The 24,566-nt window shown below is 37.2% G+C and overlaps 2 protein-coding genes across 7 annotated transcripts in view; one reads left to right on the top strand and one right to left on the bottom strand.

The window, feature by feature from the left end:
* The window catches only part of dnase1 (deoxyribonuclease I), a 14,907-nt gene extending 1,583 nt beyond the window's left edge, over positions 1-13,324 (bottom strand). Inside the window, exons 1-10 of one of the 4 annotated variants that reach the window (XM_088344304.1) lie at positions 13,149-13,324; positions 10,385-10,493; positions 9,370-9,435; positions 4,953-5,091; positions 3,540-3,628; positions 3,346-3,432; positions 2,257-2,372; positions 1,828-1,940; positions 1,595-1,749; positions 189-282 (exon numbers count right to left, since the gene is read on the bottom strand). In XM_088344304.1, the coding sequence (XP_088200430.1) occupies positions 189-282; positions 1,595-1,749; positions 1,828-1,940; positions 2,257-2,372; positions 3,346-3,432; positions 3,540-3,628; positions 4,953-5,091; positions 9,370-9,435; positions 10,385-10,404 (879 nt within the window). In that variant the 5' untranslated portion in view covers positions 10,405-10,493; positions 13,149-13,324. Of the gene's footprint in view, positions 1-188; positions 283-1,594; positions 1,750-1,827; positions 1,941-2,256; positions 2,373-3,345; positions 3,433-3,539; positions 3,629-4,952; positions 5,092-7,128; positions 7,200-8,954; positions 9,283-9,369; positions 9,436-10,384; positions 10,494-13,148 lie in introns of those variants that run through there. The other 3 variants (XM_088344311.1, XM_088344327.1, XM_088344320.1) reach the window with 3 other exon arrangements.
* naa60 (N-alpha-acetyltransferase 60, NatF catalytic subunit) lies at positions 12,907-24,411 on the top strand. Of its 3 annotated transcripts, none has more exons than XM_088344337.1 (7): positions 12,907-13,107; positions 15,191-15,306; positions 15,445-15,574; positions 18,571-18,667; positions 18,818-19,052; positions 20,946-21,115; positions 21,190-24,411. In XM_088344337.1, exons 2-6 carry the CDS (start codon positions 15,197-15,199, stop codon positions 21,100-21,102), a joined length of 729 nt encoding a protein of 242 aa, XP_088200463.1. In that variant the 5' UTR covers positions 12,907-13,107; positions 15,191-15,196; the 3' UTR covers positions 21,103-21,115; positions 21,190-24,411. The 3 variants fall into 3 exon arrangements, with proteins under 3 accessions (XP_088200463.1, XP_088200469.1, XP_088200476.1); XM_088344343.1 differs by lacking the exon at positions 12,907-13,107 and adding an exon at positions 13,461-13,564; XM_088344350.1 differs by lacking the exon at positions 12,907-13,107 and adding an exon at positions 13,597-13,864.
* The last annotated feature ends 155 nt before the right edge of the window (positions 24,412-24,566 follow it).

The following is a 24,566-nucleotide window of genomic DNA, read 5'->3' as shown; positions in this document are numbered from 1 at the left end:
GGAAGTGCGATCATGGGACCACAAAACACTGCGTGTAAGCTCTCAAACAGTGGGGCCACATTAGGACCACCGAAATATCTTAACATAGACTGATGGTCCTCAAAATGATAGTAAACATGCTGAAAAAGGTTCAATGCAAGTAACAAAAAGAAGTACACGTGTAAAACCACACACACACTCACACTTACCATGTTGTAGCTGAGCTTCAGCTCCACCATGAAATCATACACCTCGGCACTTTGGTCCAATACTCCTTTCTTCATGTCATCAGTCACCACAATCCTAAAAACATATTCTGTAAGTGCTAGTGAGTTACACAATTATCAGTTACTGTACTTGGAAAGTTATTTAAACAATTGAATGTTTAGTTGACTATGATATTAATATTTGTAAAAATAGTTTGGATTTCTTCTGTGTCCCAAAATGACGCAAGTCTGTTAGATACTCTTAAAATGCACTTGAGACATTAAGTTATGGATGGCAGAGGACTTCCTACAGCTCAACCTGGACCAAACAGGTCTTAGCCACTTGTCCTAACAGTCAGTGAAAATTTTAACAAAACTGATTTTCGATCTTCACAATGTGTTAAGAACATTAGCTCAATTTAATTCCACATATCAAAAATATAAATGAAATTGGGTTTTATCATCTGAAGAATATAGCCAGAGTCCGGCCGTTTCGCTCTCAGGCAAACAGAATTGTTTGCATGCTGATGCATACTTTTTCTTTATATCCTCTCGTTTCAATTATTGTAATGCCGTGCTCTCCGGTTTTCCCCAAAAGAATATTGCTGGCCTACAGCTACTGTAAAATTCAGCAGGGATCACATTGGTCACTGTTAGAGTGTGATTAGCTGGCTGAAGTTCCTTCAGACGGCTGTCTGCTGCCATCCCTATCAGTATGTATGAACCTCTCTCAGGTTCATTGTATGGTTAGTTTGTACCTTGTAATAATTGTATTTATTTCATTTTTAACCATTGTGGGAAAAGAAGGGGGTTCAATTTTCGTAATATATTACACTGAATGTTTTCCTACAGCACTTATTGTTGGAATACAATGCTATACAAATGTGTTTTATGTGATAAAGGCCTGGCTAAGCATCAATTAGTGTAACAACACCAAGTACATTTTATATGAGACCCTTTATTTGGAAAATGTGTTACCTGTTCTAAAAAACTCCGAACTGAGACATAACATTACTAGTTATGTATACTTAATACAAAACACATACTCATTCCTGTGTTAAAAACAAGATTTGGTGATTTCAAAATAAAAAAGACAAAAACTGACCCAAGAGTTATTACTTACTTTGAAACTGTGAAACATGTGATAACTTGACCATTTTAATGAACGAGAGCTTACATAAACAGATAACATGGTTGAAAAATATTGCATACAAGATTGAGTGACTGTGTTGATTAAGATCTGCCCATGTTTTCTTGAATAGCCCACAGCTTTTTCAATAATTTGTAGGTAAAAATACAATTTCGAAAATTGTACAACTGATGAGAACAAAATTGCATACTTTTCACCAGTCCATCCAAAAAAAACATTACCTAAAGTTATTGAAGCTATAGATAATATGTGTATGTACCTGTCATAGGCACAATCAGTGTCCGATACTGTTGTGTCTGCCTCATCGGGGATCAACCAATGGAAATGCTTGTCTGTAAAGAGGCGGATCTGCATCCATTCTGATCCGGTGACATAGCTGCAGTCTGAGTTCAAGTCGCCCAGAATGATAATGTCCTGTCGGTAAAATGTACAAGTGTCTCATCCAGTCTTATTTTATATAATTGTCACTTTCTGAGCCAATTTTTTTTTCACATTGGTTTTCCATCTGGTCCGGACATCAGCCACCACATCGTACAGCTTATCTACTTCCTGCAAGGCGAAGTCTGGTGAAGTATGTTGCGGGATCAGAACAAAGTTCCTTACAACTAGAGACATGATAGGAGTCAGAAAAAACACAGTGTTAAAAAGTTTACAATGATAACCATCATACAGTCACAAAGAGCAAAGCAGAACTAAATCACAAATTAACTTTCAAGTTATCTCCGTCAAACCTAATCACCAAGATAACTATGAAACAATTTGATGGGCTAAAATATATTATCTATTTGGGATTAGGCAACAAATCTGAATACCACCTGCAATATAACATCGCCTACCATCAGGCATTGCTGCAGGATTGTCTAATAATAACGATGAACTTTCCTAAAATAATCCCTTTAAGAGTCCCCTTCCAGTGCCTACTTGTGTCATTTGATGAGAACATGACGACAAAAGGCTCCCTTATGAAGGTGTCGGTCCCACACGGCTCACAGCCATCGTCATAGGTGTAACTTTTAACTACAGACACAGTCTGCTCCCTGGAAACAAACATACATTGACAATACAAAATACATAGATAGATAGATAGATACTTTATTCATCCCCGAAGGGAAATTCACTTTTCCAGCAGCATCCCTGAGCTGAGAACAATCGAAAATAACACGGGAGCTGCTGGAGTGGCTGCCATTCGTGACGGCGCCGGAGAAACATAAACTACCATTTGGGGTTGCTTAGAACTGACATTATATTTTAAGGACAAGCAATTTGTTTTCAATGAAGTTAACACGAAACTAATCAGAAATACACCCCATATATTTTTAATGTGGTAAATGACTATTTTAGCCTCAAATGTCTGGTTTTTGATGTAATATCTATATAGGTGTATTGAGGCCCATTTCCAGCAACAGGTTCTCCAATGTTCTAATGCTAAGCTGTGTTTGCTGATTACATTAAAAGGGCTATGATTAGAGAACCCTTGTGCACTTATGTTAGCACCTCTGAAATCAGTTTAGCTGGTTAGGGAAGCTATAAGACTGTATTTACTTTGCGATGGTCAACTATTTGTGGATGTAAGTAAAATTTAAGAAAGGCCAGAAAATAAAAGCTTTAGTGCGAAACTTGGCAGTTTATTCTTGTACTAAGAAATGAAGGCTATTCTATAGCATGTATTCCAAGAAACTAAAAGTCATCTCCAACATGTCTACTACCCCCTTCAGCGAACACCAAAAACAGGCTCTAACCAAAGTCGAAAGTGGGAGGCCCAACCAAGCAAGAAGACAAGTACATTAGAGTCTGTAGTTTAAACGAGAAATTTTCTTTATAAATATAGACACACACTTTCGTGTTTGCAGAAATGTGTTCTTTAAATTCATTAGAGTAGATCATTACCACCCGATATCTAGTTTACAGAAAAAAAACTTGCCTTGGAACTAATTGAATTTAGTTCTTTAAAAACGGTAAAAATCACTAAAGTGTGATCAAGAAACCAGAATTAATAATACTGTCGTATACCTGTACAGAAAGAGATAGCGTTCTTTGTAGGAACTACGACCCAAAGGCTCGCTGACAATGTGCTTGTACTTAAATCGTGAAGGGCTTCTGAAATAAGAAAACAATTTGGAGTATTTTTATGCTGTTCTGCTAAAAACTAAAAATTTGCGATTAATATATAACGTTTTTTTTTTTTTTTTTTTATGCAAGCTAACTTGTTGACATGATGCATGAGTCTTTGGGTTGCTGAAAGATCATTGTCTCGGACCTCCTGGATTAGAATGATGTCATAGCGGTGAACAATCTGCAACAGAGATACCAAATGCATCATTAAACAGTTAATGGTATAGATTACACTTAAGAAGTATTCCAAATCTTGGTAACTATTATATCTGACTGTTAATTAACAAGTCCTATCAGTGACATGCAGTCAGGGGAGGTACTGTCTCACCTGTCATTATGGAAATATAAAAGCCAAAATATATAAAATGGTCATATTCATTCAGTGTTAAAGTTATTTTTTGTTTACTTATTTTAAGATTTTCTTTACAAAATCACAGAATTTTCACATACTATTAATAATTTTGATACCATTAGTTTGTAATGTATGTTAAGCATCTGAGGTTGCAGTGTGAGGCATACAATACTCTTGCCTCGGGGCAAAGATGGCAAAAGTGGATTCCGTTTTGGTGAACATCTTCGCCCCAAACAATAGAATTTGTGATAGTACAGTATTAACAAGCAGCCAGCAAATCAAGTCGAGTAATTTTTTTTCGTTGCATAGGCTTTTTTTTAATAATGGAGGATTACCTATCTACCGATGCAGTGCAAGTTAAAACGATAAAACGTTTTTTTTTTCCTTCTATGCTACAGTTTATATGTTGCTTTCTTGCTCTCCCAATCAAATGGTGATTAAGATGTAGGTTAATAGAATATAAACCTAATCTATCTACATTTTTGATTAGATTAGAAAAGATTAGATCAGATTGATTTAAATAAACTACTTTTTAAATCCCAATTTGCGTGCATGCGTGTATGTGTGTTTCTATAGTCTCCAAATCGGCCAAACCGCTTTTTGTAAAGATTTAAGGTTGTACTTTAGGCTTCCTTGAGTATCTTTAGTAAGGTTTTGTGTCAAGGAACCTTGAATAAATACCAACAAAATTGATGAACATCTGCTTCTGGGGTCTCTATTGCTCTCTAGTGGCCAAATTAGGTACTGACCATTCCAAGCAGCCAAATCCAATCTTCTATTGAACCCAACACCCTGATTGATGCAAACAGGTTTCAATGAACCAGGGCGCCAACAACCTCACCTCAGTAGAAGGCCTGTTAACAACAGGCTGTTATGCTTATTTATTTATAAATCTGACTGTGCCTCAACAGACACCAACCTCCCAACATGTCACAGTCCCGTTACGATATTTTTAAAACCTATTGATTGTGGGCTAGGGTTATATTTTTATGCATCCCTATCTCTTTCTACAGCTATAACTCCCTGCAGCATAAATTCCTGTGTGCCTTATAAATAAAACATATTTATTAAAGATTCTTTTTTGGAAGGGGTGGGGACTTTGGGGGGTCATAGAGTGGAAAATACGGTACTTAATTTTGTATTTGTATCTGACATTAGCGATGATGTTCATCAAGGTTGTGTTGGAGGCTTTCTTGTCTCCAAAAGACTTGATGTTAAAGGCTCCCAGCAGCAAAGATGTTGACAGATGAAGCAGCACAAAAAGAACAATCATACTGTTTAGCAGACGCATCCTGAGAAGAAAAGAAACAGTCAATAATGACCAGGGATGGAAGGGTTACTTGAAATGTAATCCGATACAGTTACTAGTTACTTGTCAAAAATGTAATCAAAAATGTAATCTGAATACCATAATATTGCGGTGAAGTATCTTGATTACTTTCAATCATTTTTTTGGATTACTTCGATACCAAATGTGCTGATAAAATACAAAATAAACAAAATATAAAAAAGCATTGTTACATTTTGTTTAAGATGGATAAACAATATAAATTTGAAAAATATATGGAGGAAACCAAGTACTGTTCTTGCTTGTAGTCCAGCAAAAAGTGTTTACATTTTAACCACGCAGGATTAATGCAGGCTATCAAGCAAAAAAATAAACTTTCTCTTTCACATGTAAGTGTGAAATTCATTGTAAAGTGCTTTGGGAGGTCTTCATTGACTTGAAAAGCACTAAAAAAATGCAGTCCATTTACCATTACCATTTACATGGCAAGCAAGATATGCTGTGTTTTAGTTCACATTAAGAATCCAAAACTGTTTTGAATCACTTTCTAAATTTCCAACAAAATACAGCGTAATCCACGCCACCCAAAAGATCATCGCTCTCTACCCAGTCTAGAAGACACTGCCGGCTTGCCATATTATAACAGACACATTAACATAATAAAAGACTATGCCCACCCGCCTCTTTGACCTTTTGACCTCACAACTAGGACAAACAGGCACAGAGACGGCTTCTACCCCACGGCCATCACAACCCTAAAAAAATGCTCAAAACTGTGAAAAAATATATTGCAACAGTTTTATATAGCTTTTTTTTCTGAGCACTATGTTGTAATATTTTTTTCTTGCCTATTCATCCTGATAGTCTTTTCTTTTTTTTCTTTAAGGTGTCTATACCAGTGTTTTTCAACCTTTTTTTGGAGCCAGAGCATGTTTTTTACATTGGAATTATTTGGAGGCACACCACTAACCTAAACTGTTATAAAATGACACTGAACAGTATGTTTGATTACAATATGATTTATAATACACTCCTTTTCCAGCACAGACACTTGACAATGACATAATATTTGCAGAAAACTATTCATAAATGTTTTATAAAATTTTAAAAAGTGACATTGGATAATTTCTCACGGCACACCTGACGATCTTTCACGGCACACTAGTGTGCCGCGGCACAGTGGTTGAAAATCACAGGTCTATCTTACATGTTTTACCATGGAGTGCCATGTCTAATCTCATTGCATACAATGTTTCACAACGATGATGTCAATGACAAGACTGTTCCAATTCTAACTCAACAAACTCTGGGATGTCTTGTCATCTCTCTCTTTGTGTATTAGGTAATATGATCATGCTTGTTTGTCCATGTTGTCTAGTTAGTTGCTGTTAGTAATACAAAGTTTGTTGGTCTTATACTGTAGTCCTATTTTGTACTCGGGCCCCTGGGGCAGCTGCAGGGGGACCTGAAAATGAGCACACTGTGGCGTATGTGTGGAATAAATGAGTCGGCACAGAGAGAGAAGACAGAAGGACAGAGCAAATGTAAAACAAGCTAATGCAAATGAGGAAAAGAATAAAAAGAGTCAAAACCAACGTACAACATAAATATGCTTTTAGGAAAAACTGTAATCTTTACTTTTACTAATCATACCTGTAATTTGATCACGTCTTTTTTATGTGACCGTAACAGAACACAATTGCAGATTCTGATCCCACAAAATATTGCAGAAAGTCTGGTGCTTTATGATGAGTGAACTATGACACTTACGGGATAATATATTACCAATGTGAGAAAAAAGTTACCTTAAAAGTGTGGTCAAAGGTTTTCTGGATTTTACCTAGCAGTTAAGAAATGTTTTGTAGACATTCTTTATCAATAGATCTAATCATTGTCGACGTTGAATTAGAGCTATTATAGATTGGAAAATAATACATATAAATGGCATAAAACATATTGGATACAGTATTTAGCAAATTCACTTCCAGACATTTTAGAAAGATTAATGTCGATACCCCCATTTAATACCTTCAATACTCACATGCACAGTATTCAATGATGATGTGCAAGCTGAGTCTCATGAAAAAGGAGGCTTCTCACATTTGCGCCAAAACTTTTCCCATTTTCCACCTTCCCTTCCTTGTGCTATTGCTTTTGATGTTTTTTCCCCCAACAAAGTTAAAAATTAACTTACAACAGAAAATGTCCAAAGCAAGGAAAGCCAACATCATGGACAACATGAAATTAGCTTTGGAAGGATTGAGACAATCAGTAAATTAATTGAGAGACACCAGTGAGATTTTCAAAAAATGGACTACCATATTGAGAAAATGCCAAACGAAATGACAGAAACAAAAAAAGGAGCTGCAAGATGTTTCCAGCCAATTGAAGAAGATTGCCATTTTAAAACATGGACCAAAATGAAAGGGTTAAATAGTTTACATCAACAAAAATCTCACCAAAATGAATGCTGAAATCCTGCTAAATTAAGGTAAAGTCTCCCGGATTAGATTAAAACAAGGCTGATCAGGAGGTTTGAAGTCTTAGACAAACGCGTTAGAGAGTAAGAAAGAGAATGGTGGGAAAGAAAGTGATGTAAGATATGATATTATATGGATGTGATATTTGTTGCAAAATGTTTGCAAAAAAAATAAACAAGAAACTACCAAATTACAAAATATAGGAGAAAATCCTTTCACACGCTTGCAACAGCAGAAAACGTGGTAGTTTGCACTGTTTCCTCCATTAACTCTCAGACTGTTGAAATCAGAACTAAAATGATTAATAAAGTTTCCAAATTTTCAATTGAAGATAACCAGATGCCCCGACTTATTCCTGTTTAAATTATATGTTTGATTTTTTTTTTCCCCTGTCACTTTGTCATAGAATTGATCGGTTGGCATCCAAACTATGACCCAGGGGATATTTGCAGCCTGCTGACTTTTTATGCAGCCCACAGCATAAAATAAAAACTATTTTTTATATCCCCACAAAAAAAACATATTTTGTGCATTTAAGTACAGTTTACTGCAGGATATACCCTAGACTGGTTATAATATATACATTGCCAGTTGTATAGAAAAATTGGTACTAGTATTTTACTTGTGGACTTATTTGGGGAGAGACACACACAAAGAAAGACAATCATTAGCTTACAAATTCTTTCCTATTGACAATTTGGCAATCAACCTGCAATGCATGTTTTTGAAATGTTAAAGGAAACTGGAGTGCCCAGAGAATACCCACGCAGGCAGGGCTGATGTCTGGAATTGAGCCAGGGACCTCTAAAATCTTAGAGTGAGACAGACATGCTAAACAGACACCCACCGTAATGCCCAAAACGTTTTTTTTAAATGAACATTTAAAACTGAAAAGTGATAATTTTTGTAATTCTTAATAAACCTATGAAAAATATATTTGTGCTTTTTTTATAAACAAAGAAATGGATAAAACAAAACATGGATTTTGGGGTTCTCTGAAAATTGCACTTAAAATAAAACCTTCAAAGATGGCCACTATGTCCTTTAATTATTGGTATATGGCTCCTTGACGGAAATGTTTGGGCTTGATGGTTAAATAAGTAAACTGGATCTGATGAAGACACATTTGAAAGAATATTCTACAGTTGATGTAGGATCACTGAGTTTCTAGTCTGTGATTCCACAACGGGAGGAACATAATAAATACATATTTACAGCAGAAAAATAAATCCACAAAGATGTATTGAACATGTACAGCTACAGTATGTATAAACTAAGCCTTTATGAACAACCATACCCTTTTAAACAGTAAACATATGCCATTTCTAGCATGCAAAATACAGAAATTCCATGGCAGGTTTACTTATTTCGGCTTAGAATGGCTTACCTTCTCCAGAAACTGTTTTAGAATGTCATAAATATCTGTTACAGAGAGAATCTGGCAAGATCTGAACAGCAAAGTTGCAAAGTAACACTGTAGCCACTGTACTGCTGCCTGCAATTTGATAGCAATCAGCATTCGCCCCCAAAGTTAGCAGGGAAAGGATTGCTTAATTGACATTTAATTTCTTTGAGAACAAGTCAAGGTGAGAGAATTACAGGAAAACTTGAAATACCTGCAAACAATGACCTTTTACAACATTTTATGTTTGACATTTTAAGGGGTGAGCATATCGCCTTTGCGTAAGCACACAGGACAAGAATTGTTAATCAAACAATATTCAAGTAAAAGGTGTTTCACTGGCTGACATTATATTTCTCAATGTATATTAATACAGCAAAATAACAGTTTGTATCATTACTTTTCAACATTTTTTACAAAGCCACAGTGGAGAAGATTCTGGCATTTGGCGTCACGGTGTGGCAAGCTGGAAGACAAACCATAGAAAAACAATAGAAAGTAATCAACACAATACAACTATTGGCTGCTTTCTGCCCAGTCTGGAGGCCTTTGCCGGTTTGTGATACCAAAACAGAGTCAACAACATCATAAAGGACTCCTTTCACCCCGGCTACTACCTCTTTGACCAGTTTCCCTCTGGTAGGTAGGGGCTTTGTGTGGCTTTAAACAATGACAAAGGGGCTCAGTTACAGCCAACCATGCTAAATGGTAAATGGTCTGCATTTATATAGCGCTTTTTAAGTCAATGAAGACCCCCATAGCGCTTTATAATGTGCTTCACACTTACCCATTTACACACACACTCACACACCAATAGCGGCCATGCAGCCATGTAAGGCGCCGACCTGCTTACATCCTAAACAAGCGTGCAATCCTGTGAAAAATATGTATCTTGCCAGTTCTACTGAAAATTGAGTATTTTATTGAAAAATGCAGAGTCATATCTTATTTATCGACTTATTTGGGATTTTTATTTCTGCTCACTGTTATTGCATTATTTTTCTATTGCATTATTATTACTATGCACTTGCAACTTTGGCCATTCTCCAAGCAACTACCTTGTGAATATTTTTGCATATTTATCCTGACATCCTTTTTTCTTAGCTTTTAAGTATTTATTATGTGTTTATCCGGGAGTGCGACGTCTAATCTCGTTGTAAACAATGTCCATTTGATGTTATGAATGACAATAAAGATAATTCAAATTCAGAGGCCTGGAACTCATTAGAAGTTCTAAATATAATGTGTCCATTAAACATTGTGCATAGATTTTGTCCCAGTACTGTGCAGCAACAGAACAAAAGAACAAAAACACGAAAAATAAATAAATGGTTTAAAATATTTTGAATATGACACACACAAATACAGTCAATGGCTGGATAAAAATGTCTGAAGATTTAAGCATGAAGAGTTACCTGATCATCATAGAGAGCATGTGGAGGAGCTGTCCTCTATTTCCTGGATCCTCAAAACTACTGAACAGAATCACTGATCGTGACAACAAGTGCGTGTGACTGTTCCGTACTGGCCATGAGCAAAGATAAGCAGAGGAGGGTAGTCACTGTAAATGACTAATCTTCACTCAAAGAAATGCATATAAATAAAAGAATAAAACCATACGGCCTTTTTTATTATGTGAGGGTACAATGTTTTCTCTTCCTTTAATACTGTACGTTCACAAAAGCTATTTTGAAGACCAGTGGTAGGCCAAGTACTGGGAAGGCAACAGATGGCATAAGTACTGGATCAAATGGTGAAAGTAAGATAGTTTTGGGGGCCAAGGACTTTAGCTTTGGAAACATGAGGTCTTCAACTAAACCGGTTCTTTTCACCTAAATTCTTCTTTGTTCAAATATTTGGTCTGGTTCGGGAACTTGTTTATTTGTATAGCCCTAAATCCAGGGTTGGGTAGGGTTACTTTAACTTGATTACTTTCAATTACTTTTGGATTACTCCAATACCAAATATGCTAATAAAAGACAAAAGAAACTAAATATGAATAAAATAATGACTCAGAACACGTGGTAAGCTTTCTCTCCTGGCTTTGATCTCTTTGATCTCCGGCAAAACTAACATAAAATGTGACAGAAACAAAATGAAAATAAATCCAAACAGCTTGCCAACATCATTTTTGCCGTTCCATGTGTTTCGTTACTCCCCAAGCCTGCACAAAATGTAGTAATTTTATTCATATTTAGTTTATTTTGTCTTTTATTAGCATATTTGGTATTGGAGTAATCCAAAAAGTAATTGAAAGTAATCAAGTTAAAGTAACCCTACCCAACCCTGCCTAAATCACAAGGAGTCTTAAAGGGCTGCACAGACCACAGACTATTGCAAATTACAGACTATTATTACACCATCCTCTGATCTAAACCCTACATGAGGGCAAGGAAAAACTCAAAAACCTCATCATGAGGAAAATGAAGAAACCTTGAGAAGGTACTGCACAGGAGGTAATCCCCCTTCCAGGATGACCAGGCTGCCATGCATGTTGCATAAACAAACAATAAAAAAATAATATAAAATATAAAATAATTATAGTATAATATAAAATAAAATAAAAACGTTGGGGGCAGCACGGCGGCGCACTGGTTAGCGCGTGTGCGGCACAGTTCTGAGGTCATGACATCGAACCTCCTGTGTGGAGTTTGCGTGTTCTCCCCGTGCTTGCTTGGGTTTCCTCCGGGCACTCCGGTTTCCTCCCACATTCCAAAAACATGCATGTCAGGTTAATTGGCTGGTCCAAATTGTCCCCAGGTGTAAATGAGAGAGCGAATTGTCTGTCCCTGTGTGCCCTGCGTCTGGCTGGCAACCAGTTCAAGGTGTCCCCTGCCCACTGTCACTGATAGCTGGGACGGGCTCCAGCACCCCTGCCACCCTACTGAGGATAAGCGGTGCAGATAATGGATGGATGGATAAAAAGGATGACCAAGCATGCAATGGATGCAGCATGTTCCCGTCCTGAGCCTTCACTCTGAAATAGCTGGTCTACTGGTGATCCCAAGAGCCAAGAAGAGATCCGCAGGTTTGAGAGCGTTCTCCATTAGGGCCCTAGTACTGTGGAATGCTCTTACCCCTGAGATTCGATCTGCGACCTCAGTGGAAATGTATAAATCCAAGCTTAAAACACAATTCTATTCTATAGAATATGAAAAACCAATAGTTTGTGTTAACAATATCTGTGTATTGATTGTTATTGCAGCATCCATTGCAGCCTGGTCATCCTGGAATTGGGATTACCTCATGTTGAGGTTTTTGAGTTTTTCCTTGCCCTCAAGTAGGTTTTAGATCAGGGGATGGTGTAATAATAGTCTTTGGTTTGCAATAAACTGTGTTCTGTACAGCCCTTTGAGACTCTTTATGATTAAGGGCTATACAAATCTACATGACTTCGCTTAACATGTGTTCTGTGCAGCCCTTTGAGACGCTTTGTGATTAGGGGCTACACAAATAAACATGACTTGACTTAACATGAAAATTAGGTCATTCATAAGCTGTAGAGTATAAAAACAAAACAAAAAAGTCCCAACACTGACAGAAATTGACTTCATGAATTATGCCACCAATAACTATCAAGCTGCATTGTTTAGCTATTTCGAAGCCATTTAGCTAAGTTGCTATTTTAGAAATTCATATCAAACTGGGTGCCCTTTGCGCTAATTAGCAACAAAAAATAGCTCTAAGCTTGAAAAAGGTTGGAGCCCCATGCTGATCAGAGATACGTCAAGTCAAGGCCAGTTTATTTATAGAGCCCTTAATCATGCTCGAATCAAACATAAGTTAAATCGAACTATTTCATGATTTAAAACGAACAAATTTAAACATTGTGATTTATTATGGTAACAATACGCTAACTGATCAGTAGATGGCAGTACAAAAAAAGCGTCAAGAAAAGAAAAACGTTTCATTGTGACGTCATTAGCGTAACTGCTGTAAACAGGAAAAATAACATCCGGTAGCAAGCGATCACTAGGTTAGTTTTGTCCAGCTTCGGTCAAGCATCTTTTTAACAGTAATGAGAATAAATAGTCGACGTTTGTTCTGCCATGCTGCGTCCAAAGTAGGCATCTGCCCCGTTTATCCGAAAACATTTTAAACCTCCTTGACGTTCCTTCGCTTTTAAGATTGAAACAAGGTAGGACCACCCGCCACACGTTAGCCTAGCACAAAGGTTACCTAAATTGTCCTTAGCAGTATTTTTCTTCCTCTGACAGTTATATATAAATGAGTGTATCGAATGTTTGAATTGGTGACGTCCGTGTTGCAATTCCAAGGTTTGTGGTAAAGTTCTGCAGACATTTTGACCGAGAGGTAAGGTATGTGGTCTCCCTTTCTGAATCTCTGAAGTCCTGTCGTGCTGGGATCTTGACTAAGTTGTGCATTCAAGTGCAATTATGTCGCGACTTTGCAAACCTTTATGACGAATATTACACAGAAGGTTCGAGGTTTTACACCCTCTAGTACTTGTTCGAAAGTTAGTTTCCATTCATTCCTTCTGTGTGCCACATACAAGTCCAGACTTCCTGACATTGTTATTGCTATCACGGCACTTTATTATCTATTGTTATTTGCATATCAACTTGTGGAATAAGGTGCTGTATGTTTGTTTTTTTATTTGGTAATCAATTGTATGCAATTGCAGTGTATTTGACATTAAGTAAGTTTTAATAAAACATTTTATAAAGTAGCACATAACTTCACTACTTGCCATTGATCAGAGCTGCAATTCTTTTTTACGATTTTATTTAAACTTTTATTTGCAAACCTTGCTGTTTGTTCGCCCCAAGAGTGAATGAATAGAATTGTCTTTATTTTCATTAATGTACGGTACATGTTAAGAAACATTCCATGTAACGAGATGAGTGGGACACTGCAATCCACTGTCAACCAGGGTTCGTACACGTGTTTGAAATACTTGAAAATGCTTGAATTTTAATGTTGTGTTATGAAAACGGCTTGAATTTTCGGTGAAGTGTAAATGTTTGTCAGCAGTCTGACTCGATAGAGTATGCATTACATAATGAAAAATAAAACAAGTGTGCTTAAAAATGATGCCTACACCGCTCTCTAGTCTCTTGCCATTGTATTTCTTCTTCCCTCCTGATTATCAGCAGCTGGCATTAATTTGTATGTCATTGTCTATACATTTTTATCGCCCCCCCATGGGTCGTGCCCAAGAGGACAGGTGCATTCTACACCTAAACTGGGCACTCTGAAATGTGTATCAATGCAAGCATTATGTATCAATTATAAACAATAATTATGGGTCATGCAAAAAATGAGGGTATAATTTCCCAGGGGTATATTGTAATGGAAATCTTTCGACAACTGATAATGTAAGCTACCTATTACTGTCATTTTTACCCTACACCTAAATGGTGGGAGATAGTCGCAAAAACAAATACATTCGCGATTCATTCATGATCTAAAATCATTCGTTTCGAAAAATGCACACTCTAGATAAAAAGACTGCATATGTAAATCGCAAATATTTTGTTGCTAGGCAAAATACATGATCCAGACCGAATTTCTTATTTAAATGGTACCATAGAAATTAAAATATTGCCCTAGAAAGGCCTTAAAAGACTGCTTATATTTGGTCTTGAAAAATGTGTACAAACCTTGTAAACATGTAATGTAGACATTTACGAAAAAAATAAGAGAAATGTCTGTCAGGATAAATTGGCCGATATATTTACAAAGTAGTGCTTAAAGACTGGCCTTATTATAATAGTGAAATTGTAGAATAGTGCATAAAACACAGTATTGCAATAAAAAAGGAGTGCAATAACATTTAGCAGCAAAAATAAATCCCAAAGAAGTTCACAGATTTGTGCACTTGTTTAGGCTGTTGATGGCCCTGGGGAAAAAAGTCTCTGCGTCTGTAAGTCCTTGTTTTAAGGGACTTAAGAAGCCTACCAGAGAGCAACATGTTAAAGAGGTGGTAGCTGGGGTGATAACAGTCTATTATTGATGGCTCTGCTGCAGTATTGCAAGCCGGAAATGTCCTCCAGACTGGGAAGAGCACAGCCAATGGCCTTCTGGGCTGTGTTGCTTACTCTCTGTATGTTTTTCCAGTCCGCTGCCATGCTCTCAGCATACCACAGGGGGACGCCGGATGACAGAATGCTCTTACTCAGAATGGGCGTTTTTGTATAGTTAATTATTTGTGGGATTATGATGTTAAATAAGACTCATTCACTCGTTTCCCCCTTTAGGTGTGAATGAGTGACGTGGTGTCCACCAGAGCTCTCAGTGAAGTCCAGCTACGGTTCCTGTGCCACGATGACATAGACAGTGTGAAAGTGCTCTGTGGGGACTGGTTCCCAATTGAGTGAGTCATTTTAATGATAAATAGACCTATTACTTAGCAGCATATCAATTTCTTTGTTTGCATTTTAAAGTTTTATGGGCTTGATTTTTTTTTCTTTTTAATGGATAACACCCTTTTTACATGTGTGACTGATATCAGGTATCCAGACTCATGGTACCAGGATATCACCTCAAACAAGAAGTTCTTCTCTCTGGCTGCCACCTTCAGAGGAGGCATTGTGGGAATGATTGTGGCTGAGATCAAAGGTCGGACCAAAGTACATAAGGAGGTAAAATGTTTTCTGTAAAAATATTCAGTGTGTTTGGGGGGAGTGTGTAGGTGGTTGTTGGGGTTAATACTTTTGCAATTGCTGAGTCACTTACATAGTATGGGATCAAAGCATACCAGGGGCAGTGTGTAGTTTGCCAATGCATTACACAAATACCATTTCGTATACAATATAGTGTACTGAACTCTTTATAAATTTATTTTTTTTGTTGCCATTTAATTTATTCATTTATACAATCGATAGATTTTAGAAGGCCAAAGGCCTTGCGACCCAGAGAAGCTATTAAAGCAAATGTTGATATTTATTTTTCTGTCAGATTTATATCATATTTCAAGACAAAATTCAAGTAAATTGCATAACATACTCTTTACACAAAGGACCATTCAGTTCATTTTACTTCACAGTGTGACGTTAGATAGTTTAGTAAATTACACAAATAATAATGTCTGTCTTTAATGTTAGTATCAAAAATATCCCACCTAGTGGTATCAAAAAATGTGTGCACAGACCTAATGAGTAAATTTATGACTATATACTGCAACTGAGTAGGATACCAGTGTATTTACCTTCAGATCTGGTACGTGGTTCTAGTTTTGGAAATCGAGTGGTAATTGTTAGTCCTCAGTTCTGTTTTATGACGGTGAATCTTTGACATCTTTTGTCTAAGAACAGTCTTCTTAAAAGTCCTCAAGAATGTCGTTGATTACTTGTCATTTTTGGATTAACTTTCAGAAACAAAGCGCTTGAATAAATATTCAATAAGTACTAAAAGGCGAATGTCACACTTCCATCCATATTTTGATGTCTCTCATTGGCCAAGGGACATCGAGAAAAACATGATGAATCAGTCTCTTAGAACTACTTTTTAAATATTTTGGCCTATTTATCCTGACAGCCTTTTATCTTATTTTTCTTCTTAAAGCTTATTTTCAGCGTTCGGATGGGTGCTTTAAATCCTTGAAAATGCTTGAATTTGAATGTTTTGTTTTCAAAGATTGAAAAGTGCTAAAATTAGGGGTGAAGTGCTTGTAAATGGTTAAAATGTTTGCTACGTTTCTTATCAAATCTGCTTAAAAATGACACAACACTGCTCACTGCTGGCTTCGCTTTTTTATTGCCTTTGTTCTTCCCTTGTGATTAACTGCAGATGGCATTAGTTTGTACGGTATTGTCTTATGTCATGTCATCGCTCCCTACGTGTAGCGTGCAAGAGGACAGGTTCATGCTACACCTAAACAGCGCACTATGAATTGTAATAGTGCAAGGACGACATATTAATTATGGACGTTTGTCATGGACCCTTCAAAAAATTAAGGTAGCATTTTTTTAGTAGTAAATTGTTATGGCAAGTACTTCCTGCAACTGAAAATGTAACATACACATTCCTGTAATTTTTACCCACAACCTATATGGGGAGAGTTTGTATCTTAAGAACAATCATATTCGGGAATTACTCGATCTTAGATTGTCTTTATAAATGCACAAGCAGGATTATAAATTGCATATGTAAATCAAAGCTACAGTACATTTGTGGATCACTTACATGGGGAGAGATTAGTCTAAAAAATATTACACACATAATGTTCGGATACATAAATATATTGCGATTTATTCAAGATCTAAAAATCACATGATTGTATAAATGCACTCTCAAGATTATAAATGACATGTAAATTGTAGATATATTTGTGGATCTGCAAAACACATGATTCACATCGTATATTTCCTTTTAATGATACTGGAGAAATTGTAAGATTGGTTTTGAAAGTAATTTAACAGTGCTTGAACTTGCCACGTCGAATCTTTTTGCATACAATGTTTCACAACGATTATATCGTTGACAATAAAGACAATTCAATTGAAAACAACTTATCTGCCTGTCTGCATTAAATGTAGAAAAACGCTACAGCGCACCAACCACACAATTGAAATATTGAATATTTTGTCATATTTACGAGTCAGAGGTATTAATCGAAAGAGCTACACATGGCTCGCGAATTATTCATTCCCAACGCCTGGAAATGACGTGGGGTGTTTGTCGACCAGTCATAGTATTTGTGTGATGAGCTAGGGCTGGACTGTGGCCATATAGGCTAAAAAATGCAATCTTTATCTTTTCATTTATTCCAGATCATTATAATTTTGTTTGATCAACGTAGCCCAACAAATACATATCTTTTAAAACATACTTCCAATTCAAAATGCTCGGAAAATATATTGTCGTCTGAATTTTTAATCAGTTTAACATTAAACAAAAAGTTATAACATGGGCAAAAGTATAGATTTTTAAAGATTGTTATTATATGATATCATAATAATTATTGTTACAATTCTGTTAAACCACACATTCAGTGTTCTGTTTCCAGAAAACAACACTGTAGTTTAGAGGTAAGATCGGGCCTAAGGAATCCAACCTGACCCATCCCGCGGGCCCAAGATTTGACCTCTACTGTAGATTAGAAGTACTTTAGAGGCAGATTTTTTTCTTATTACAGAAAAAGAGGTTTTTTTCTTCAAAAAAAGAAGATCCCCCCAAATTGTGGATTTTTGAAACAGTTAGGTTCCTGTAATTTATAATCCAAAACCTATGTTTACCAAATCTTTAATTGTGTTTAAATTTACTATGTGCTTAAAACAGTTTCTGATGTCATCTGACCAAATGTGATTTGAAAAATCTAAATGGTTTAGATAGATTTCCATAGTCAATGTAATTTTTTTGCGAACAGAGGGCAATTGTAGGCGAGCACCTGCAAATGTCTTTATTCTTCCGTTACTATGAACTTGACGTGTCTTGAAATGAAATGAAATGGAAATGAAATGAAAATGAAATAAAATTGATGTATTTCTGGTAGAATGGGTTAAAACTATATCATATGAAGCAAGATTGACAAAGAAGAAAATGTAAGTCCCTATGTAAATCCAAGTACTTGTTTATATGTCCACTGAATATTCCATTGATGTCTATGCAAATTTATTTTTTATTTTTTGTGTGTCAGGATGGAGATATCCTTGCATCCAGTTTCCCTGTGGATACACAGGTAGCCTACATCCTCAGCCTGGGAGTGGTCAAAGAGTTCAGGAAACATGGCATAGGTACGTTTTTCTGAAAGCCCTCACAACAATCTAAAATGTTATCTGACCTTTGTCATTATCATCACCAGTTCAATTATAACACCAAATCTTGATATGAAATTCATGTGTTTTGACACCATTATACTTCTCCTGTCCTGTGTTGCCACGTAGGTTCCTTACTGCTGGACAGTCTTAAGGAGCACATTTCGACAACAGCGCAGGACCACTGCAAGGCAATCTACCTGCATGTTCTTACCACTAACAACACTGCCATCCGCTTCTATGAGAACAGGGACTTCAAGCAACACCACTACCTTCCCTACTACTACTCCATACGTGGCGTCCTTAAAGATGGATTTACGTATGTACTCTACATTAACGGAGGTCATCCACCTTGGACAATATTATATCCTTTTGCCAAGGAAGAACATGTTTTGTCCTTTACTAAGTTTTTGTGTGTATTGTTGTTGTTAGTAAAGTAGATGGTTTATAGGTGACCCACCAACTGTTTACACCTGAGGTGTCTAAATGTTCTTACCTGAGATCTTCACACAGAAAAAATGATGGATAAAACGGCCACTTTATTTCGAATAATTGGGTTGGGGAAATATCAAGCACACAAAAATGTGTTTTGTATACCTTATCTATTCATTAATATTTTGCACCCCTAATTTTTTATCAATAATCATATACGTTTTTCTTTCACTTTTTCTCAGCTCAAACTTTGGATCATAAGTCACAAGCATTGTTGAATACATGTAGCAATGATTAAAATCCTTTATTAACCATGTTGGAACAATATCCCAATAAAAATGTATATATTGATATATTTATAAACATTTATATTTTGAATGCTGATAGATAAAATAGATATTTTGAATGACCTTCAGAGTCCAAATCCTCATCAGAACACCAATCTTTCTCTTGTCGTGCTTATTTGCGTTTATTTGTATTTTTTAGGACAACTTTCTCTCTTCTCCATTCTCTAACATTCGTCTCCAGTATCGTGAATAAAAACGGTGTGATAATGAGATTAAATCAAATGCCTTATCATTGTTCCCCGAAATCTCAAAATACACGGCCCCAGTCATCCTCTCTTTAATGCAGTACACTCGTCCTTTCCCATGTGCAGAAAGACACCCCCAAATCATGATGCTACATCCCCCACACTTCACAGTAGGGATGGTGTTTTTCGGATAGCACTCTTCATTCTTCTTCCTCCAAACAAGCTTATTGGAATTATGACCAGAAAGTTCTATTTTGGTCTCATCTGACCACATAACTTTCTCCCATGACTCCTTTGTATCGTCCAAACGGTCATCTGCAAACTTAAGACGGGCCTTGACATGTGCTGGTTTAAGCAGGGTAACCTTTCGTGCCAAGCATCATTTCAAACCATGATGTCTTAGTGTATTACCTACAGTAACCTTGGAAACAGTGGTCCCAGCTCTTTTCAGGTCATTGACCAACTCCCGCCGTGTAGTTACGGGCTGATTCCTCACTTTTCTTGGAATCATTGAGAACCAAGGAGGTGATATCTTGCATGGGGCTCACTCCGATTGTGACTGACCGTTAGGTTTGGCTTTTTCCATTTTCTAATGATTTTTCCAACAGTGGACCTTTTTTCACCAAGCTGCTTGGCAATTGCTCCGTAGCCCTTTCCAGCCCTGTGAAGGTGTACAAGTTTGTCTTTGGTGTCGTTAAGCAGCTCTTTGGTCTTTGCTAGTTACCAGTTAAAGTCTTACGGGTTGTATGGGGTGGACAGGTGTATGTATGCAGCTAACAACCTCAAACAGGTGCATCTGATTTAGGATGATACTTGGAGTGGAGCTGGACTTCTAATGGGCGGACTTACAGGTCTTTCAGGCTCAGAATTTTAGATGATACACAGGTGTTCAAATACTTATTTGCAGCTGTATCACTCGAATAAATTGTTAGAAAACCATGCATTGTGAATTCTGGAACTGGTTGCCAGCCAGTCGCAGGGCACTCAGAGACAGACAACTCACTTGCTCATTTATACCTAGGGACAATTTGGACCAACCAATTAACTTGACATGCATGTTTTTTGAATGTGGGAGGAAACCGTAGTGCACGGAGGAAACCCACGCAAGCACGGGGAGAGCATGCAAACTCCACACGGGAAGGTTCGATCTCATGACCTCAGCCTTATTATCCGGTGCGCCTTACAGTGTGCTAAATATAGTAATTTGGTTCCATGAAATTATTTTCCCATATCATTGAACTAATAGATTATAAATCAAAACGAGTTTTGTTTTTCCTTAACAACCCGTTCTACTGATTATATCCATCACATTGGTTCAACCCTTGCAAACCTGAGCCCCTGCTCCATCCCAAAAAGGTTGTACCGACAGGCCCAGTCTCTGCTGCGCTCTCTGCTGCCCTGGTCAAATATCGCATCCAAGACGGGTATCCAGTACAGCCGAACAATGTGACTCAACATTGCAGGTGTGGATCTTTTTATGCATCACTGTTGTTGTTTTGAATTCTCACTTTCCCTTTTTCTGTTTTTTCCTACCCAGGAGGTCCAAGTGTTCTGTTTGTCATCAGTCTTCCTTAAGGCGGTTGTACATCTGCATCTTCCTACACAGCATGCCACCGATTGGACGCATGTCAGACACACACGCGAGTTGGATTTGTTGCTATGTACAAATCGAGTTGCACTGGGTTGCTTTAAAGTGTGATGTTGTGTTTATGCTAACTGGCGAGGGAAATGTTTGCCATCAGTGTCGCTATTTTTTCCATTCCAAGGGTTGCAATAATAGTGTTTGGTTTGTCTTATCATACCAAAACTGTGTGGTGTCAACCCTACACTGCCTAGCAAATGTATTGGCCCTCCAAAAAATATAAAACTTAAAGCTAAAAAAATGGAAATATTTTGGAAGAATCAACAACATGTGCGACACAATCGTGAAGTAGAACGAAATTGTTTCAACATTTTATATTATGTTTACAACAAAAAGTAGAAAATAAGTAGGTGTTGAAAAAATGATGCCCCCTGTTTTCTCACCTCACGCAACTGATGGCAGAAGTTATCTGGTGGCTTCTGAATGATCCAATGTTGACCTCAATGGCTAACAATGTCAAACAGATTGCACATGTGTATCATTAAGACTCAGGTAAATTGCACCTCTCTGTGATGGGCTCTGAGGTCTGTGAAAGAAGATAATGGAGAACATAGTTTTCAAGATCAAACAACACATCAGGCAGGTCTGAGATAAAGTTGTGGAAAAGTTCAAAGCAGAAATGGGATACAAGATTTTGAAACATGTACACATCGGCCCGTGCAATAGTGTGCGTGTACAGCGCTGTGGGAGCAATAATATCAAAATGGAGAGTGCATAAAACCACTGCAAACCTGCCTGGCCTCCCCTCTAAAATGTACTCCCAAACAAAAAGAGCATTAATTAAAGAAGCAAGAAGAGGCTCATGATCACATTGGATTACCTGCAGGCATACACAGCTGAGGTGGAACAATTTGTGCATTAGACAACTCTTAGTGGTTCTCTGCATAAATTTGCCCTTTATGGAACAGTGGCAAGAACAAAGCCCTGTCTGAGACAATACTGTAAAAAAGGCCCATTTGGCATTCCCAAGAAGCCACATGGGAGACACAAATGCCATGCGGAACAATGTCCTCTGATCAGATGAGACCAAAATTGAACTCTTTGGGCTGAATGCACAATCTTATGTTTGGCATAAGAGTAACACTGCACATGATGTTTAGAGTTGATTAGAAGATAGATGGAGCCAAATACAGGTTGATTCTGGCAGAACATTTTTGGAGTCTGCAAGAGACCTGATAATGGGGTGCAGGTTTACTTTTGTATCATCATACCTTAAGGAACTTGAGCTGTTTAGTTAGGAAGAATGGGCAAATATTTCTATTTCAAGATGAACAAGATTTAAGACATACCCAAAAAGATTTATTGCTGTCATTGCATCAAAAGAAGGTTGTATAAATTATTATCTCAAAAGGGGGCAATATTTTTGCAACATCTACTTTTACATGTTTTATTTGTTAGCACAATATAAGAAGTTGGAAAACAAAGGTTTTTTTGGCAATTTGTGTCTCACATGTTGTTCATTCCTGGGAAATATTTTGAGTTCTTATGAATTTGAAGCCTGAAATATGGAAATACTGTATGTCAAGAGGTTTTCAGGGGACAATACTTTTGCAAGGCATCTTTTAAAATCCGTCAAGAGCATATGTCTTGTTCTGGTGTGAAAGGGAGTTTTAATTTCACTTTGCAGTGAACTAGTCCAGTTATTCAAACTCGATCAATATTTATGCCCGGCTTTACCCAGTTTGTTCTAATGTATGTTTGCAATTGGTATATACATAAAGCTAATAGATTTCATATGCAGTATAATGTACAGTGTGTATTCTATTGCTGCTGCTCATTTAAATAAGCACTATTTTATCTTTTCAACTGGATAGATTATCATGTGAGTTCATTTTAATTTTTTTACAAAGGGACCCAGGAACAAATTACATTCAACTGTGAATCTAGCTATGCCATATAGGCTTGTAGTGTAAGGTTGGCTGGTTGGTTGGTCAGATCCGTTAACTACTAGGGTCGTGGGGGCCCAATTTCCTGTGGCATGTCATGGGCAAGTACAGTCTGGTGGCGTCCATCCCTCTACAGGCCAACACATGTTCCCACCCGGTCTTTAACCTGGAACCCTTTGCGTACAGCGAATAATTTATCGGGAGCAATTAAGAACAGGACAGCCCTGCAGCGCAGTGGTTAGCGCGTTCCGAGGTCATGGGATCAAACTTTCCTGTGTGGAGTTTGCATGTTCTCCCTGTGCTTGCATGGGTTTCCTCCAGGCACTTCCGGTTTCCTCCCAAATTCCCAAAACAGTGCATGTCAGGTTAATTGGCCGGTCCATGTGAGTTTTCTTGTCTCTGTGTGCCCTGCGACTGGCTGGCAACCGATTTAGGGTGTCCCCTGCCCACTGCCCCAAGATTGCTGGGATGGGCTCCATCACCCCCGTGACCCTACTGAGGAGAAGCTTTACAGATGATGGACAATTAAGAACAATGAAGATTGGCCTTTTTTGTTTTAGAACTCAGATTTTTTTGCTTTGTGCAATATTAAAATGTACTGTATTACATCTGTGACATGAGCTCTGACACAAACACATTTCTTTTTTGGGAGGGGACATTGTAACACATTTTTACAGGTAATTTGCATTTAAAATTTTCATTTTTAAATTTTGTGTCATGGATTTAGCTTCCAAAGCTGAAGAGAACAATCCATTAAAGAAGGGGACCTTTTTTCTGTCCTTATATTTAAATGTGCAAGTAACTGGATGCAGTCTAGCTTCCCTGTGTGTGACTTTGCTGCTAATGTAAATTAATGACCACTTGTTTGTCTTATAGGTATATTTTAAATTATGATTAAATTTGATTTGAAATCTGCTTGATAGAAAATAGAAATATATTGTATACCCGTAAATACTGCTCCTCAAACTGACATATTCATTACATATATGTGTGTGTTGTTGGGGAGAAGGTGGAGCGTCTGTTCGCTTGTAAGGTGTGGAATTGGCAAATGTGCCAAATGTTGGTCTAAGTAAATTCAACCTACCTTTTTCATGTTACACTGTCGTTCCTCCACTTGGATTGCTTTGTTTCACACATGTGTACCACTGACTGTAATGTGTTGTTCAAAAGTGTGAATGGGAAAAGAATATTTCACAGTTTGCAATACAGTTTTCTTGGTTTGTAACAATGATTTGACTTGTGCTTTTTTTCTTCGATCTTTTAACATTACTGATTAGGTCAGCACTTGATTGCTTTTTCAGAAACTTTAATGAATATTATATTTTTATGATGAGCATTTACCTATTACTATACTTAAAGGGATTACAAAATACCACTTTTTTTCAA

Source organism: Urocampus carinirostris, chromosome 1 (genome assembly GCF_059441175.1).
Source record: "Urocampus carinirostris isolate Australia breed hairy pipefish chromosome 1, RoL_Ucar_1.0, whole genome shotgun sequence".
In the NCBI taxonomy this organism is placed as follows: domain Eukaryota; kingdom Metazoa; phylum Chordata; class Actinopteri; order Syngnathiformes; family Syngnathidae; genus Urocampus; species Urocampus carinirostris.
Note: the sequence above shows the minus strand (reverse complement) of the source record. Positions and strands in the feature narration are given on the sequence as shown.

Bases quoted from the DNA above. Each gene is read 5' to 3' on its own strand.
- naa60 (XM_088344337.1), top strand. From the start codon at position 15,197: ATGAGTGACGTGGTGTCCACCAGAGCTCTCAGTGAAGTCCAGCTACGG. The intron at 15,575-18,570 runs GTAAAATGTTTT...TTTGTGTGTCAG, and splicing joins GGACCAAAGTACATAAGGAG to GATGGAGATATCCTTGCATC. The intron at 19,053-20,945 runs ATATCCTTTTGC...AACCCGTTCTAC, and splicing joins CATCCACCTTGGACAATATT to TGATTATATCCATCACATTG.